Source organism: Quercus robur, chromosome 4 (assembly GCF_932294415.1).
Source record: "Quercus robur chromosome 4, dhQueRobu3.1, whole genome shotgun sequence".
NCBI classification, from domain to species: domain Eukaryota; kingdom Viridiplantae; phylum Streptophyta; class Magnoliopsida; order Fagales; family Fagaceae; genus Quercus; species Quercus robur.
In genome coordinates, this window is record NC_065537.1 from 79,301,414 (window position 1) to 79,320,078 (window position 18,665).

An 18,665-nucleotide genomic window follows, 5' to 3' on the forward strand; every position below is an offset into this window, starting at 1 on the left:
CAGAGCTGAAAGGAAAAAGGAAAGAAACAAGCAAGGCCATTCGGCCAATGAGAGCTAAAGAAAGAGATTTTGGTTGAAGCAAAGTCAAAGTAAGTGGCTTGCACTTATTGTGACTTGATGTGAAGAGTGTGAAAGGATGAAAAGAAGGAAAAGATGAAGAAATAAATAGATAGGCCATTCGGCCAGTGCAGAGGTGAAGAAAAGAAGTGAAAGTCCCAAAGTGTGAGGATTAGTGCAGTCTTGAAGAGCTGCGTGAGTGAGAGCAAGCAAGAGAGAATAGAAAAATAGAGAAAGTAAGGGAAAATACACAGTGAGGAAGAGAGCAGTGAGTGAAAAGAAAAAGAGAGTTTTTTTTTACTCAAGTTGTATCTCTAAGTATTGTAATCTCTATTTTATATAGTGAAATTATTCGGAATTTGTCCCGTGATTTTTTCCCTTCAAGGAGAAAGGGTTTCCACGTAAATCTTTGTATTTTTGTGTGATTGTGCTTCCGCTGTGCTTGCTAAAATTTATTCACAGTAATATAAAATTTTCCCAACAAGTGGTATCAGAGCGTAGGTTCGACTGGGAGCAATGGCCGGAGAAGAAGGAAAGACGTCAGGAATCGAGAAGTTTGACGGCACAGACTTTGGCTATTGGAAGATGTAGATCGAAGATTATTTGTATGGGAAGAAATTACATCTTCCTCTTTCGGGAAAGAAACCTGATAGTATGGAAGAAGAAGAATGGAGTCTTCTTGATAGACAGGTGCTAGGAGTTATACGATTAACTCTAACAAGATCAGTTGCACATAACGTTATGAAGGAAAAGACCACAGTGGATCTTATGAAGGCTTTGTCTAGCATGTATGAAAAGCCTTCAGCTAACAATAAGGTGCATCTGATGAAGAAGTTATTTAATCTGAAGATGGTGGATGGTACACCTGTGACTCAGCATCTGAATGAGTTTAACACCATCACAAATCAATTGTCCTCTGTGGAGATTGATTTTGACGATGAGATCCGTGCATTAATTGTTTTGGCTTCTTTGCCAAACAGTTGGGAGGCCATGAGAATGGCAGTGAGCAATTCTGCAGGAAAAAGCAAACTCAAATATGATGATATTCGAGATTTGATTCTAAGTGAGGACGTTCGCAGAAGAGATGCTGGTACAAACAATGCACAAGATCAAGCTCTTGTTATGGAGAATAGGGGCAGAAATAGAAGCAGAGGGCTTGATGATCGGGCCAAATCCAATGATAGGTCATAGTCAAAAGGTAGATCTCAGTTTAAAGAGATGAGAGAATGTTTCCATTGTGGGAAAAAGGGTCACATAAAAAGAAACTGCTGGCATTGGAATAAAGAACAAACTGAAGAGAAAGATGAAAAGAATGATGATGAGAAGAATACTGCAGCAGTTGTGTTTCATGAGGATGTTTTGATGCTCTCTCTTGAAGAGCAAAAATGTAAGCATGTTGCTAAAAATGATGTTGAGTGGGTTGTTAATTCAGCAGCTTCCCACCATGTTATCCCCACAAAAAGGTTGTTCACCACATACAAAGCAGGCGACTTTGGTGTTGTGAAGATAGGTAACTCTAGTTATTCAAAAATTGTGGGAATTGGTGATGTGTGCATCAAGACAAATGTTAGTTGCACGTTGATATTGAAGGATGTGCGACATGTTCCAGATTTAAGGATGAATGTGTTGTCTACTTTGGCTTTGGATCGAGCGGGTTATAGTAACCATCTTGGCAATGGAAGATGGAAACTTTCTAAAGGATTATTGGTTATTGCAAGAGGACGTGCTTGTTGTGGCATGTACAGAACTCATGTGAGGGCTTGTAAGAAAAAGTCCAATGCAGCCAAAGTTTTTGAGAAAACTCAACAGTTGAGAGTTGATAGTAATGGTGTTGCAACCAAGAGAGTAAAATTCTCTCTACCTGAATGTGATTTAAATGAGAAAGTGATATTTGATGAAAAATATCATGATGCTAGGAAGAATGATGAAGTGAAAGATTGTGAAGGTCTTGAGCAGGGGGAGCCAAGAAATTGGATTAAGGATATCCAAAGTGAAATAAATTCTTTGAGAACGAAAGGAATTAATTTTGATGAAATTTTCTCAGTGTTAGTGAAGATAACAAAGAAGGTTGAGTCTGGTGTTGACTTGGCCGGAATGAATTCTAACTGAAGAGTTGGATCGAAGATCTCCTCCGTAGTGGGCTGGAGGGGGAGATTGTTAGGTGCACTGCACCATGTTCCAGCCCACACGTTGTCTTAGCTCATTAAATGAGCTTGTAGAAAAATTGGCAAGAAGTCAACAAAGCAAAATGAACTTGCTGGAGGAGCTTGTCCGAAAGAGAAGAAATTGGGTTCATCTTTTCCTCTAAAATTATGTACAAAAGTCCATCAACATTTATGAAGGGATGTACAAAAGTCAAGCCACATAAATGATTATGTGATGTTAAACTTGTGCCATACACGTTGGAAGGAAGAAAGAAAAGAAAAGAAAGAAGTAAAAGGCATGGGCATTCGGGTATGGCAGAGCTGAAAGGAAAAAGGAAAGAAACAAGCAAGGCCATTCGGCCAATGAGAGCTAAAGAAAGAGATTTTGGTTGAAGCAAAGTCAAAGTAAGTGGCTTGCACTTATTGTGACTTGATGTGAAGAGTGTGAAAGGAAGAAAAGAAGGAAAAGATGAAGAAATAAATAGATAGGCCATTCGGCCAGTGCAGAGGTGAAGAAAAGAAGTGAAAGTCCCAAAGTGTGAGGACTAGTGCAGTTTTGAAGAGCTGCGTGAGTGAGAGCAAGCAAGAGAGAAGAGAAAAATAGAGAAAGTAAGAGAAAATACACAGTGAGAAAGAGAGCAATGAGTGAAAAGAAAAAGAGAATTTTTTTTTACTCAAGTTGTATCTCTAAGTATTGTAATCTCTATTTTATATAGTGAAATTATTCGGAATTTGTCCCGTGATTTTTTCCCTTCAAGAAGAAAGGGTTTCCACGTAAATCTTTATATTTTTGTGTGATTGTGCTTCCGCTGTGCTTGTTAAAATTTATTCACAGTAATATAGAATTTTCCCAACAGTAGTACTGAGCCGATATTGTATATGTAGATCTTCCAAATTTAAGCAGAAAAATAAAATTACAATAATTCCTCTGGTGACTGGAAGTATTGCTCAGCAGGAAATTAATAATAAAAAGAAGAAGAAGAAAAAAAAAAACACCTATGAAGAAATTATCAGCTCACCAAATAGTTCTTAATTACAAGCATGTGAGAGTTGGACTATGACAATATGATATATGAGGGTTCATTTATTAACAAATTTTGCTTTAAAGAGAGATGTCAAAGAACTCTTAACATATTTAAAAATTTTGGAAATTCAAATGATTGTTTCTCAATATTTTTTACATTTTCCCTATGGGAATAGGGAGTACTCTACAATTTAATTAACATAACAAAATTAACAAGCACACTCTGTTTGAGGTGAAAAAGCAAAAACAAAATGGTTTGACGAATTAAAACAAAAAGGCATAACCCAGAGAGAGAGAGAGAGATTTTCTGATTAATGCAAAGAAATACATGTACTACAATCAATTAATACCAAAAACTAAAAAGAAAGAAAAGGAAAGAACTTAGCCATATTAATTAGCCACCATTGGTCTGGTGATATACCAAGGACAACAACGCTTCGAAGCCACTAGCCATGGAGGCAAAAATCCTTACGCACAAATATCCTCCAATAGAGTCTTAGAGGACGACCCACCATCCTGATCACATGGTCAATGAACGAAACATTGTACACCATCTTCTTTGTCTCCTGCTTTTGAACTTGCAACAAATTGATTGCATATGTTGGGTTTATATATATATATAGGCTTCGGCAAAGGTGAGAATATTTATGAGTCAAGCTTTCAAATATCACAATTCATATTATCACAATCAATATGTAATGATACGTGTAAACACAAATTTTTCTCAATTGTAGAAAATCAAACAATTGAAAAGAAATAGGTTTGCAAATATAAATTTGTATTGATGTATAATGAGTACAATCTCTATTTCGATTATTTTACAAAAGAATACCCTCTAATTCTATCTTCATTGAATTTGACTTGAACAAGGAATCTTCTTGACTTTAATTGGGAGATGGATTGATCGGTCTTCACAATAAATCTTTAGCTTCAAGCTTATTAGAGATTTATTGTCCTTCAAGTCTTCGAATGTGAAGGCTCTAGGGTTGAAGTTTTTCGGGGCTTTAGGGGCTTGATCTGTTGAGCTTCAAAGATTTGGGTTTGCTGAGGTTTATGGAGGCTTTTTTAGCTTAATTCCAATAGAACTCCAAAGAACTGGAATAGTAGATCTTCTTGAATTTGTTTGGAAGATGGATTGAACGGTCTTCTCAACGAGTCTCTAGCCTTGAGCTTGATAGAGATTTGTTGTTCTTCAAGTTCTTCAAGCCCTTTGAATGTTCTTCAAGTTCTTCAAAGATTCTTCAAGTTCTTCAAAGTTTCTTGAGACGGAATTTCTCCAGAGCTTAGGCCTCTTGAAAACTTGGTTTTCAAAATGAGAAGGGATGTCCTCTATTTATAGTGATTTTAGAGGTTAAACTCTACTATGAATTGATATGCTGGAAAGTATGTAGCAGACTTTTGATTGGTCCAAATTCTTCTTAGAGATAATTATCTCTATTTAACTTTGATAAAGATCATATTTTGATAAAGATAATAATCTACAAAGGTAAATAATTATCTCTATTTAATTTATTTAATAAAGATAATTATCTACCAATTTTGAGTAGAAAATTTATCTTTATTTTATTTTATTTATTTATTTTAATAAAGACAATTACCCATAAATTTTGAATAGGAAATTTATCTTTATCTTGTGGGATAAATGACACGTGGCAAATTTTGATATGCCAATGTGATGCCCATTTGGATGACACATGTCATCATTTGATTTAATTAATTTAATGACATTAATTTAGAATTTGCCATTAAATTTTGATGTGGCATTTTATAATTGGCTTAAAATTTTGCGTCCTACAATATGTTTCCATACTAAGCAAACGTAGGGAGTACACAAGCTTTAGCATTCACATTATCTAGATAGAATTCTGAAAATAGAAGGGTATAAACATGATTTTTCACATTTTTGTATTAAATATCTTTCCATTAAATAGTCAAAATAACAATTCTAAAAGTTATATTCTTAGTTGGCTTTTTTATCCGAGAATATTTTTTTTCACAAATGTGTCCAAGTTCCGTTGTAGTTGTCATTGAATTTTCATGTTAAAACCCTTGCCATCTCAAGCAAAACCCTTGAACAAGTAAGGAAAACTTTTAATCTGATGCACATAATAATAATAATACGAAACTACTAGATTTTTTCTTTTTTTTTTTTTAGGAAAGTAGGATGGAGATAATTTTTTTTTTAAATGATTTTAGGATAATGATGCAAAGTTCTACTCTAGAATATGCACCTTCTAACCACCAAAGAATTCCCCCCCCCCCCCCCAACAAAAAAAAAACCACCAAAGAATTCTCTTTTGATGGCTACCAGCCTACCACTAAAGAAAATTAATCATAAATTTGCCTAAATTATATGAGAACTCGAAAGTTTAGAAACATAAAAAATTTCACAATATCTTTGTTTTAAAGTTGTGGCGAGTTATTGTATAATCTTTTTTATTTTATTTTGACTTATAGTGATTTAACATGTCACTTGTTGTAAAATCATTACAAGTTTTTTGTTGTGGCAATAGACTAGTGAATTATAAATATTATTAGATTAATTCTATGAACCATCAAACTCACTAAACATTAAGCATAATAATCTAATAACGTCATACAGTTTTCATAGAATTAAAGCATAATAATCTAGAATTTTAAAAATTTTCGATAACGAAGGCTAAAGTATGTGTTTGATATTAGCTTATTTAGGTTTTTTGCTTTTTTTTTTTCTTCTTGAAAATGTGTTACTATATAATTGTACTTTGCAAAAGTTGAATTTTAAAAAATTGTATATAAAAGTTAGTAAAGTTAAAAACTAACCTAAATAGCAGATTTCCCCTGAGAAATGGGGGAGGAGCTAGCAAAGGAACAACGGCAGAGGAGTTGTGAAAAAAAAAAAAAAAAAATATATATATATATATAGGATTTATCTCAAGTTAAAATAAGGATATTATAAAAATGTCACGATATTTTATTGTGCTCTTAAATTTTGTCACATTTGATTAAGTACAACTTTAGTTTTTTAACTTGCTCCTGAACTTAAAAAATAAAAAATAAAAAAAATTGTATAACCATCCACAGTTTGTTGCTTCCTTATTTTTGTGTACTTATTATTATAATTATTTCGCTATTGCTTTTCATTATGGTTTTGTCACGGGAGCAACTTCACGAGCAGGGGAAACTGTGATTGTCTGATTGTTGGAAATCCCAAAATAATTATGAAATAGGGAAATTACAAGTGGAGACATATCTTTATACACATGACCTCTTTGATTGTACTCTCTTGATATTGTATATCGAGGTCTTCCAATTTTAAGCAGAAAGATTAAATTGTAATAATTCCTATGGCAACCGGGAAGTATTATTTAACGGAAAAAAAAAAAAAAAAAAAACAAAACAAAACAAAAAAAAACAAAAAACAAAAACTAGAAAGATATTTCGGGGTTTTGAATTCTTTGGATTCTGTGTTTTTGTTCAAAATAAACTTAAATCTCAATTTATGTGATTTTTTTTTAATTCTGTTTTTTCTTTTTATTTAGTTAAAATTGATAAATTAATTTTTATATTTGGAAGTTGATGTGAATCTGATGCGGCATTTTTAAATGCCAAATAAAAAAATTTATTATTATTTTAATGGCCACCTCCATTTCTACGAGGTGTTTTGGTTTTTTTGATACTGATGTAATGATTTATATGTATGTATATATATATATATATATATATATATTGTTCATCCAAAAAAAAAATATTTTTAAAAAAAAGTAAAATAGTATTAAATTTTGTTTGGCAGGCTAAGGGGCGCAATTGTTAATTGCCACCCTATCTTCACCTTTGCATTATTAAATATTTCGAGAGTATCATAAATGTGTTTTTTTCCTTTCACATGAATTATAAGTCTCACCATGAATTTAATTAGTGAAACTCACTGTAATGTAAAAGGAGAGAGTATACATTTATGGTAGCTTCAAAATATTCTATAATTACTCCTTTGTATAGGCCATTAAAAAAAATTAAATTGTAAGTTTTGGTGGGTCTATGTGTGTGTTGTGGTAGACTAATTTAAAAATATCGTGAAATTATTGTGAATTTTTGTTCCAGTTCTTCTAAGAACCTTGGATTTTTCATTGACTATTTCACATCTCTCACCTTTTGTTGTTTTTTTGTTTTTCCTTTTGTTTAATGATTATTTCACATCTCACTCACATGGTATTTGAAAGATAAGACTAAGGATACATCCAATTTCGTACCCAATTTTATAATACCTTAAAATGGTTGATTGTGAGTAAAAAAAAAATGGTGGGTTAATATAAAAAGTAATAGGCAAAAAGCATCAAATATTTTAGTGTGTTCGTGCGCATTTAGATAAGAACCAATAAAAATTTGATCAGTTAATCTTTTAAAATAAGGTTGTGTTGACGGGCACAATAAGATGCTGGTTAACAACAACTTTTTATTTTCTTTTGTGCAGCTTTATGTTATTTTTACAGTTTTATAGATTGTGAGACCAACTACATAAAGAGAAAAAAAATACTATTGAAAAGTTTTATGTCTTTTTTTCTATTTATCTAACTTTTTTATTAAATAAGACCTACATTAATCCATCCTTATTATTATTGTTAACATTTGCCTTAAAAATATTATTGTATATAAAGCATTATTCTATAAAACACTCTCGCAGCATTTAGCAAACATCTGCATACGGAGCCCATAAGGTTGTGGGGCTCACATGTGTGACTGGCGATCTGTGGGTACTTGACTTCTTTCTTTCTTTGTCAATGTTTTAACTTTAAACTTTCCCAGTTGAGGACTTATGTTTTTGATGAATCCCAGATACTCGACAGTATAAAATGGAGTGACAAAAATTCTCTAGTCACAGGATTGCTCTATATTCTCTGACACTCACAGAGAGAGAAAGAGAGAGAAATGGCGGAGGAGAAGGAAAGGCACGGCGGCGGCGGAGGAGGAGGAGGAGGAGGGGGGATAGTGAAGGTGGAGCCGAAGCCGAACAAAGGGTTGAGTTCAAAGGTGATAGACTTTGTGGAGAAGGTGATGGTGAAGTTCATGTACCAGAACAACAACCATTCTTCTCAGCCTCACCACTATCTCTCCGGTACATTCACTCCCGTTTCTGAAGAGACCCCTCCCACCACCAATCTCCTCGTCAAAGGCCACCTTCCTGTGAGTACTACTGTACTGTGTGTACACTACTTGAACATTTTACTATTGCCTTGGGTTTTGAAGTTCAAGAGCCTCTGTTGGCAATGACATTGAATGCAAAATATGTCTTACAGGAATGCTTAAATGGAGAGTTTGTTAGGGTGGGTCCGAACCCAAAGTTCACCCCTGTGGCTGGATATCACTGGTATATCTCTTTTGTCTTTTCCTCCAGTGGAACTATTCACTACTATAAGGACAAAGCTATAATTAACTTTCATGAAATAAATGTTTAAATTTTAAGTTTTTGTAATTTAAATTATGTATAAAAATTAAGTTTATGAATCGAATAGTAAATAATATCTGATTGACTCGAAATTTGACATGTATGTTATAAACATAAACAACATGTATCTAATTGTTAGATTTTTAAAATATGTTTTTATGTTAATTTTTTGTAACCAAATTTATCCTAAGCATAATAACTTGGCTTGATCCCAAGTGAAGAAATATGTTCAACTGCCTTCAGTATATAAAGTTAAGATTTTTTATTATCTTGGTCCCTTATTTTTTGGTAAAGTTCCTTTTTTTGGGAGGGGGAGGGGGTGGTGTTAAGCCTGAGCTTATCAATTTGGTGTGAAAGAAAATTCAGTTCATAACCAGGTCATATTATACTTATTTCCTTTTTTACTCTCTTTGCAGGTTTGATGGAGATGGGTGCGTAATTTTCTGCAACCTTATTCTACCAGTATTTCTTTCTAGTTTTCTTGAAGAAAGAATTCTAACATATAACTTTAGTACCTGGTTCCCACTTCAGAATACCATTAATGTCTCCTTGTTTAGTTCGTTTAATATGTGGGTGCTTTTTTGGGGTTACTGACAGCTCAAAGGCCAATATTTTCAATTTTTCCACAATGAAAGTAACAAGAAGTTTCAATTAACATCTTATAGGATCCAAGTATTTGAAAACAATTTGGCAACTCTATTTAATTTGAAATTACATAATTTGATTTACTCACCTCATTAAACTGTGATATCTGCATAATATTAATAAATGAGCAGTTCACATAGTGAAGTGTCAATTTTCTTGAGTCATCATATGTTTCGGCTATATGTGAATTGAACCCTTGTAGTTCATTCTTTAGTCTGTATAGAATCATTTGGCTCCACTGCAGTTTGGCAATGGAGCCAAATAAATCATTTTTCTAGTGACTGAAACTACATATGCTCTCTATTAGGTAAACAAATATGCATTTGCCTTTTTCCCCCTTTGCCACCTTTTTGTGGTTCTTCCCATGCCTAAATACGTTAAGCAATTTGAGACTGGCACTTGAGGTTAAGGACTTGAAGTTTGGATACAGATATTGTCTTGATATTAAACACTAAATTTTTACTGGTTTAACTACATGAATCACTGAATCAAGCTTGCTATGAGTGAAAACTTTCTCCATGACTATATTTCTATGTGGTGGCAGGCATTGAGTCTGAATTTTTACTAGTTTAACTGCATCAAATGCAACTGTCGTGTTAATTAGTGAGTTCAAAGTATTTATGATTTCTTACAGAACCTGGGCTTAGAGTGAAACATAATCGTGGAGTAATGTAATCAAAACCAACTCTGGATTTCCTGGTGATATGCTCAATCGTCAGAATAGAAAGAAGATAATATGCTTGATTTCCTTCTTTATGATCCCTTGACAAGCTCAGCTATTTTCTGTATTAGTGAGTGGGAAAGAAATCTTGATTTTAGTTTGCTTATCATTTCCTATTTTCATGATGTTTGTTACACTATCTAGTGTTATATTCTGGTTGGTTTTGGTGAATTGTGTGTCTGTATTTTTGGTGGAGAGCACTTGATTGTTTCTAACCATCCTGCTAGTTTTATGTTAGTAGATTATAGTTGGGATATGTTCCAATATTTTGTTCTACGTTTTATAGCCTTCCCACTTTTTCATTAGATTTTTGAGATTCGTGAATGTTGTTTGGAACCCATTACATTTACCCCTTATTAATCTGTTAAAACAAGAAGGGATTTAGGTGATATATTTAATTTTGCAGTATGGTTCACGGTTTGCGCATCAAAGATGGGAAAGCAACCTATGTCTCCCGCTATGTAAGGACATCTAAGCTTCAACAAGAAGAGTATTTTGGAGGTGCTAAATTTTTGAAGGTATACCAGTAAGCTATAGGTTTCTTTTGTTCTTTTCCTCTCTTTTCTGGTATATTCTTTTAGCGCTTCTTGCCACTAGGATTTTCTCCACTTCTTAGTGAAATCTTTTGCCTGTGCATATGAACTTTGCTGCTAATGGGGTGATAAAAGATAAAGTATGTGATAAGGTAATTGATGATTGTAGAATAAAAAATGTCAAAAGCAGATAAACCGTCTGTTGTATATTATTAATTTGGTGGTTACATTACAGTATGTTGGGTCTTTTTTTCATTTTAATTTCATTTCCAGCTTGGAGATCTCAAGGGACTGTTTGGATTAATCACAGTGATCATGCAAATGCTGAGAGAAAAATTGAAAGTATTAGATGTTTCATACGGAACTGGAACTGGTAAGTTAGTCTAGTATTCAACTTTTTCTGGAATGAAAAGACATCTGCTAGGATGCTCATAGTTTCCTTTAGTTCATTTCAAAAAGCATTATTCTATGTATTATTCTGTTTTTTATTTTAATTAATCTTAATGTTGAATTGGCTTTTTTGTGTTGGGTACTAGTGTATGTATAGGTCTTTTATCGGCTGTATCCCTAAACATTAGGGTGCAGGTACACTGGTATACTTGGAAATTAATTTTTCCCCATTGGTAAGATACACACCACATACAAGACTTAACACGAAAGGTCATTGGCAATTATTGGTGATATATTATTAATTGTACCAAAAGCCCAAGCTATTAGGAAAGAGTGAATTTAATCATTGGAAAGCACCGATGCGGCTAAAGGGGTGCCGCACCAGTGTCTGACGCGGGGTGCGGTGGGCGACGCGCTGCCCGCACGACGGTGCCTTTTTTATTTTTTGGTTTTCAGATTCGCGCCAACTCGGGCCGATTCGCGCCAATTTGGATCGATTTGGTTTGTATCGGCCGGCCAAAACCGCCCATACTAGCCGAAATTCAAGTAAGAATTATTAAAAAAAAAAAAAAAGTGCAAAAACATCTTTAAACAAACAAACAAAAAAACCCTAAAACCATCACTGCCTCCTGCCTCTCTGCTCTCTGCCTCCCTCCCTATACTTTAATTTCAATGTTTTAGTTTCAAGCTTGTGAATTGTATTTAATTTATGAACATTATGTTTTAGTTATCATCTATTATTGCTCTTAAATTTGGTATATGTTTATATAATGTGAAAAAGTATGCTTAGCAATATATAGAAAATATAAATAAAAATATTTTTAATAATTTTTTAATCACCGCCCCCGCGCCCTACTTTTTCAAAAATTGCCGAGTCCCGCACCCGCACCTGCACTTGAATCCGGAAACACACCCGTGCTTCATAGTTTAATCATTCAAACATTCCCCCTCACGTGTGGGCCCAAACTCCCCCTAGCATGATAGCCTTAAAGGCATTACTCGCCATTTGTATTGGGTATATCTCATTTTTTCCTTATATGTCATCTGTGTCCAGGTAATACTGCTCTCATATATCACCATGGGAAACTTCTAGCACTTCAAGAGGCTGATAAACCTTGTAAGCATGTCTCCTTTAGTTTTTACTTCTGGGAAAAAAAAGAGGGGGGGGGGGGGGGTTGTTTCTCTGCATTCCATTGATCAGATAACCTAATGGGGAGATGTGTCTGTATATCCCCATCAGCATATAAATTATTTTTTTTTATTTCTGGGTTGCTTTACTGATTGTAGTGCCATGATGATGTAACCACTATGCTTTTTATGGTGGGGGCAAAAGGCATTACAGAGCAATGCCAATTTGGTTGTCTCATATATGAACTCTATCAAATAATTTCTTGCCTGAAATGAAGAATTGATATTGTTCTCACTGCAATACTTAGATGTCCTTAAAGTTTTGGAGGATGGAGATCTTCAAACTCTTGGCATGTTGGATTATGACAAGAGATTGGCGCATTCTTTTACTGCTCATCCAAAAGTTGACCCATTCACTGGTAAAGACATCCTTATAAAAGAAACTTAGTAACCCATTGTAATGGAAGAGTTCCTTTTAACTTACAGAATCCTCCCATGCAGGTGAGATGTTTACATTTGGCTATTCAACTTCACCACCATATATCACTTACAGAGTAATTTCCAAGGATGGTTTCATGCATGACCCTGTACCAATAACAATATCAGAGCCCATCATGATGCATGATTTCGCCATTACTGAAAACTATGCTATTTTTATGGATCTTTCATTGTGTTTCAAAAAAAAGGTATTGAACTGGTAAAGCTATTTCTCCTACAAATTTAACTTACTAAAGAAAATTCCATGGACAGAACAGTGCTTTATTGAACATCATATCAATCACATCACGTGCAACTTGGAATATTTGTTTAAATTTTGATTTTCAGGAAATGGTGACAGAAAACAAGCTGATATTGAAATTTGACACAACAAAAAAAGCTCGCTTTGGTGTACTTCCTCGATACGCAAAAGATGAGCTGCAAATCAGATGGTTTGAGCTTCCAAGTTGCTTCATCTTCCATAATGGTTTGCTTCTTTCCTTTGTAATCCTTTTCATGTGCCAGAATGTAGAGTGAGTCAGGGAAAAATTTTAATTTTAATATCAATTTTTTTTAAAAAAAAAAATACTATTGTCTTGAAATAAATTGTAAAAGTGAAACACCTATCAAGAAATTGTAAGAGCAAAAATTTTCTATATTACACATCTTGAAGTCACAATTTCAGGTTGAAATCGTGGCTTGAAGATCCAATTCCATGCTTACTTGGCAATTTCACAAGAGGTATTCACATAGGTAGTGTGAAATCATTGTTGAAGATGTGATTTCACTGCACATTGAAATCTTAGGTTAAAGCCACGATTTCACTGTTGAGTACAACAACAAAACCTTATCTCAACACTTTGGGGTCAACTATAGATCCTCAACAGATGAATCCAGGTCAGCCACATGTATCTAGTGGGGGATGCCTCAATTTGTATCAATAAAGGATTCATTTCTTACAATCCAATTCAGCCTTGGGTAAAATGTCAGGTTGAAAACACAATTTCACTCTTGGTTGAAATCCAATCTTCAACATGCAATTTCACGTTGCATTCTTGACATCCTCTTGTGGTGGTGGTTGTTGAAATTTTGAACCAAGCATAAAATCACATTGAGTCACAATTTCACTTAATATTGTGACTTGAAGATGCAATTTCAAAAGATATTGTATTTTAAAAAATTATTTCAAAAACAAAAATATTTTTATAATCTGATAATTTTCCCCTAATCACTCGATTATCAGAGCTTCTTGTTCTTGATTTGCATTAACATACTCTTATCACTTGGGATTGGCTACACAAATCTATTCATGCCTATCGCTTTTATGGTCACATGACATCTTCTGTTAAATCTCTTGGGATCTATCCTTGATTTGTTGAGAACCTCCTTTTAATTTTTCAAGCCTGTGCAGCACTTTCCCTATTCACCATTGCATGGATTTGTTGACTGATAGAAATGGGACATTCTCAAGTGCTTAAATTAGAGGACATACTTCACCTTAATTTATTTATAACTTGATGCTTTCTATTATTCTTTTAAGTAACTTTTCTGGTATAATTTTAGACATTTTCATTGACCCAAATTATTGTGACATCTTCTTGACAGATTTTTTTTTTGATAAGTAACAAAGATGTATATTTTAAAAGCTACCTTATGCAAAGAGCATAAAGCAGTCCAAAAAATTACTAGGAAGTGAAAAAAGAACAAACAACATAGAAGAAATTAATTACAAACATAAAGAGAACTAAGGAACAAGGGGAGTAAATCACTAGATGTGAGTCCCCAAGGGGAGGGAATCATTAGATTCAAGAATCTATCTATGGTTATTTTGTATTTTCTGAATTTGCAGTCAATTTAAGATGAATTGAGTTTGGGTCTCTTGATGATATAACAATCCATAAAATTGATGCTGCTCATAATTCTAAAAATTAGTTTAAGCCTGTCTTAGTCCTGTCAATCTGGGGGAAAGGAGCTTATTCCTTACTATTAGTTGAGATTTGGCCGATTTCATTTTTCTATATTTGTGAATTTATACCCTCTCATGGTTCATGATTAAGCTATAATTAAAGTTTATGAATTTTTTTGATGACTTCCTTTTGCTAGCTAATGCTTGGGAGGAGGAGGATGAAGTTGTTCTGATCACTTGTCGCTATGAGAACATAGATATGGACAGGCTGAATGGGATTGTCAAAGAAGAGCTCAAAATTTTATCATCTGAGCTGTAGGTCTTTCACCTATTTTATGAAATTTCAAATCTCTATGCCTGCGTACATGTTTCTGATAGTTACTATTCTTTTTAGGTATGAGATGAGATTCAACATGAAAACTGGTCTAGCTTCACAGAAGAAATTATCAACGTCTGTTGTAGAGTTTCCTAGGGTGAATGAGAGCTACACAGGCAGGTATATATCCACTTTTGGTGATTGGAGAATTTGGGTTGTTTATTGTCAGTAGATTCATTCAAAGATTGCAAAAATTCCCATTCAAAGATTAGAGAAGCTAGATGCTGAAAGGCCATATTTATATGATCTTTTGCTTTTTTTGAATAGGTTCTGAAATGTGATTTTCTTTTGCAGCCTACTTCATCATTTTGCTAGCAGCCATGTTTAATTAAATTTGTTCTCTTAGGTGTCAAGTCCTTATGTATTCTATAATTTGTATCTATGCAGGAGACAACGGTATGTATACGGAACCATATTTGACAGCACTGCAAAAATCACTGGGATTATCAAATTTGATCTGCATGCTAAACCAGAGACTGGAAAAACAAAACTCGAAGTTGGAGGAAATGTTCAAGGCATCTATGACTTTGGACCTGGCAGATTTGGTTCTGAGGCTATTTTTGTCCCTCGCGTGCCTGGCATGACATCTGAAGAAGATGATGGCTACTTAATATTCTTTGTGCATGATGACAATACTGGGTAATACTTTCATTTCTCACACTTTTGACAAATTCATAATCTCTTTTTAAATTTAATGCACGAAAATTTTGATGATTAATGTTTTTGCTTTATTAAATAAAGTAATTGCTAGTCAAATTATGAGATTGAAAGGTTTTGTAAGAAAGTTGTTGAAAATTTATTGCTCCTAATTTTTGCAAATTTAGGCTTTTTAAATTGCGTCAAAGGAGAAAATATTACTATATATGCTGATACCCCAACTTGTTACATCAACTGTTGATGATACAGATTAAAGTTTTGAATTTTTTGATGATGATAAATCTCAATATTTCATTTATAATTATGCAGAAAATCATCAGTTAATGTACTTGATGCAAAAACAATGTCAGCTGATCCTGTTGCAGTTGTTGAGATACTCCACAGAGTTCCCCCCGGTTTCCATGCCTTCTTTGTAACAGAGGTCAGTGTTACATCAATTACTTATGGATTAAATTTCTTTCTTACATTTCTCTCTGTCTCAATACAGTTGAAATTAACTTCATGGTTGAATTCCAAGATAGTTTTGAAAAGTAAAAATTTAGGGCAACCAAGATTTAGACAAAATAAAATTGACGATGACAAGGATGGTGTGCCTGATATTCATACTTTTGAAATCACTTCCAATGCTTGCTTACTTCTTTTTTGACAAACAAACACACACATACACAAGGGAGAGGGAATGGGGTTTTAACACAAAGGCATAGCACAAATTCCACTAAAAAACCATGGTCACTTCCAATGCTTTCTAAAGATTGCTAAATTTGAAAATAATATGGTACATATATCTATTTTATGCTCCCTCCAATGAACATCACTTACTTCTGAAATTGGTAATGACTCAACAAATATATCTAACACCATTACTTTCTAATATTAATGATGTCCTCTATATTTGATACTGGTAGGGGAGCCAAAACATGTGATCAGGGGAGTGGCTTTTGTAGTAGTTTGTAGGGTTTTCCACTTGTCAAGCAAGCAAGAATAAAATATAATAAATTAAACATATCATGAAGCAGAGTTAATCGTTAAAAATCTCCCCTTCTCCCTTCCCTTGGGCCAAAGCTCACTTTATTACCCTGAGGACTTCGTGCCAGAAATGACAATTGAGTCAACTGACCAATTCACTGCTTTAGATCTGAGTCTTATTGAAAAGAACTTGCTTGGTAGCCAAAGGTTTTGGTGCCAGAAATGGACAATTGAGTCACCAATTCACTGCATTAGATCTCAGTCTTACTGAAAAGAGCTAAGAAATTTTTCAATAAGACTCTGATAAGCATTGGAACACAGTAGAATGCATAATTTTTTTTTGTTGTTGAGAATACAGCCGAGGTTCCCCAAATTAATAGAAGAATATTTTGGTTTTCACCATGGAACTGCATTGTTAAACCTATGATTATTTTGTTCCTACTTTTTTCTTCAGCATTCTCTGTTTTCCCTTTTTTTTTTTATTGTGGTGGTTCTAATTCATATTCATCATTTTTGTACAGGAGCAACTTCAAGAGCAGGGGAAATCATGATTGTCTGATTGTTAGAAATCCCACAATAACTTTGAAATAGAGAAAGTGCAAGTCAAGAGGATCCATGTAAACGTCCACACCAAAAAATAAAACTGTACTCTCCCAATATTGTTCCTGGGGATCCTTCTAAATTAAGAGGAAAAATAAAATTGTTATAATTCCTGTGGCCACCAGTGAGAAGTAACCCTAATTAAAAAAATATTGGACTTTGACAATGTGATATGAGGGTTCATTATCAAATTTAGCTTATCTTTTCTAAAAGATTATTTTCCGTCTCTATTAGAATTATCTTATTCTCTATTACAGTAAAATGGTATTAGAGCTTAACATCGTTGTTTTGTGAGGCTGGAAGCATACAAAATTTTAATGGATGCTCTTTGAACATTTTGTGCTATGTTCCCCGTTGCTTACATGGGAAACTACTGCTACAAACTTTTGAAAATATTCTGTTTTGACTTTGTCATCCAGCTTGAAGAAATGTATCCATGGCAGTTTTACCTTTCTCCCTGTCATTGTAATCATAGATTCAAATGCACCAAAAATAAAAATAAAACCCAGATTGCTTGAGGAAAGAATAGAGGTATAGAGCTACAAAAACCATAAGCTGCACTGCATAATTCCAATTTTTCAAAAACTGCATTTCATGAATGCAAAAGCTGATTCCAAAACTAGTGCTGTTTTTTACAACAAAATTCACGACAATGCAAAATGCATATGAGCCCCTTCAAATTCCACTGGAGCAACTAAATCTACCTTATCGCATACTGGCTTTGATCGCAGAAGCAACGCATATTGCCTAATGCTCCAATTGTGTTTCCAGGTTGCAAAGCAAGTTCCTGCGGGGTGTTCAAACATATATGCTAATGTGATACAAGTAGCATACATGTAACATGACATTCAAGATTAGCTATTTGCTTAGCACCTCATGTTATCTATAAACAGGGAGAAGATTATGGATCATTTGGTTCTACTAAGCTAAAACAGCATTGTCATCCAGCTAGGTAGAATTTTACGTGTTAGGGAAAATGGAAAACTTTTGTTTTTTTGCTGTAATGGAAATCTGATAGTCTCTCAGTGAAACTCTCTCTTAGAGAATCAGTTGTTTGTGGTTATACCTGGCATATTAATAACTTGTTAATATTTGAAACTACCTATTGCTTATTGTTTTGTTGAAGTCCAACACTGATGATATGGTAAATCTCACTTGGGTATTGTACTTTTCCAGAGATGGCAGGGCACCTTCCAAACCCTCCTAAACTAGGATATCTTGTTGACAATGGTTGATACTATTCAAGAAGCAAAAGACAGGATTTCTCAGATAAAATATATATATTCTGCAGCCAGCTCCACCGTAGTTTCCAATCAAAGTCTAAAAGTCTGAAGAAATTTTATTTTGAGGCCAGGAAAGCTGCATAAGATGCATGGAAAGAGAAGGAAAATGACCTCTTAATCCCAATAGAAAGACTTCAACTTGAAGAGAACCAGTCTCTCAAGCTAGAGAGGGAAAAACCATTAAAGAAGAAGGAAGAGAAGAAAAATGAGTTACATGCCAATATTAAAATGTCAACAACTTGAGATTGATGAACTAAGATTGAAACTGAAGAAGAAGTCTAAGGAAGTTGATAAGGGAATGGAATTGCAGAGTAGATTAATCCAATTGGTTCAAGA

The 18,665-nt window shown here is 33.9% G+C and overlaps 1 protein-coding gene across 4 annotated transcripts; it reads left to right on the forward strand.

Moving 5' to 3' along the window:
- Positions 1-7,869: 7,869 nt before the first annotated feature.
- LOC126723921 (carotenoid 9,10(9',10')-cleavage dioxygenase 1-like) lies at positions 7,870-17,263 on the forward strand. Of its 4 annotated transcripts, XM_050427930.1 has the most exons (15): positions 7,870-7,955; positions 8,038-8,385; positions 8,499-8,569; positions 9,064-9,078; positions 10,420-10,531; positions 10,820-10,919; positions 11,991-12,053; positions 12,373-12,483; positions 12,566-12,750; positions 12,890-13,028; positions 14,645-14,762; positions 14,842-14,943; positions 15,211-15,462; positions 15,790-15,901; positions 16,968-17,263. In XM_050427930.1, the coding sequence occupies exons 2-15, from the start codon at positions 8,131-8,133 to the stop codon at positions 16,995-16,997; spliced, it is 1,665 nt and encodes a 554-aa protein (XP_050283887.1). In that variant the 5' UTR covers positions 7,870-7,955; positions 8,038-8,130; the 3' UTR covers positions 16,998-17,263. The 4 variants fall into 4 exon arrangements, with proteins under 4 accessions (XP_050283887.1, XP_050283886.1, XP_050283889.1 ...); XM_050427929.1 differs by lacking the exon at positions 7,870-7,955 and having other exon boundaries at positions 8,007-8,385; XM_050427932.1 differs by lacking the exons at positions 7,870-7,955; positions 11,991-12,053 and having other exon boundaries at positions 8,007-8,385.
- Positions 17,264-18,665: the final 1,402 nt, after the last annotated feature.

Coding starts and splice junctions, on each gene's coding strand:
- LOC126723921 (XM_050427930.1), top strand. CDS start 8,131: ATGGCGGAGGAGAAGGAAAGGCACGGCGGCGGCGGAGGAGGAGGAGGA. Junction 10,532..10,819: donor GAGGTGCTAAATTTTTGAAG/GTATACCAGTAA, acceptor TTTCATTTCCAG/CTTGGAGATCTCAAGGGACT. Junction 15,463..15,789: donor GTGCATGATGACAATACTGG/GTAATACTTTCA, acceptor ATAATTATGCAG/AAAATCATCAGTTAATGTAC.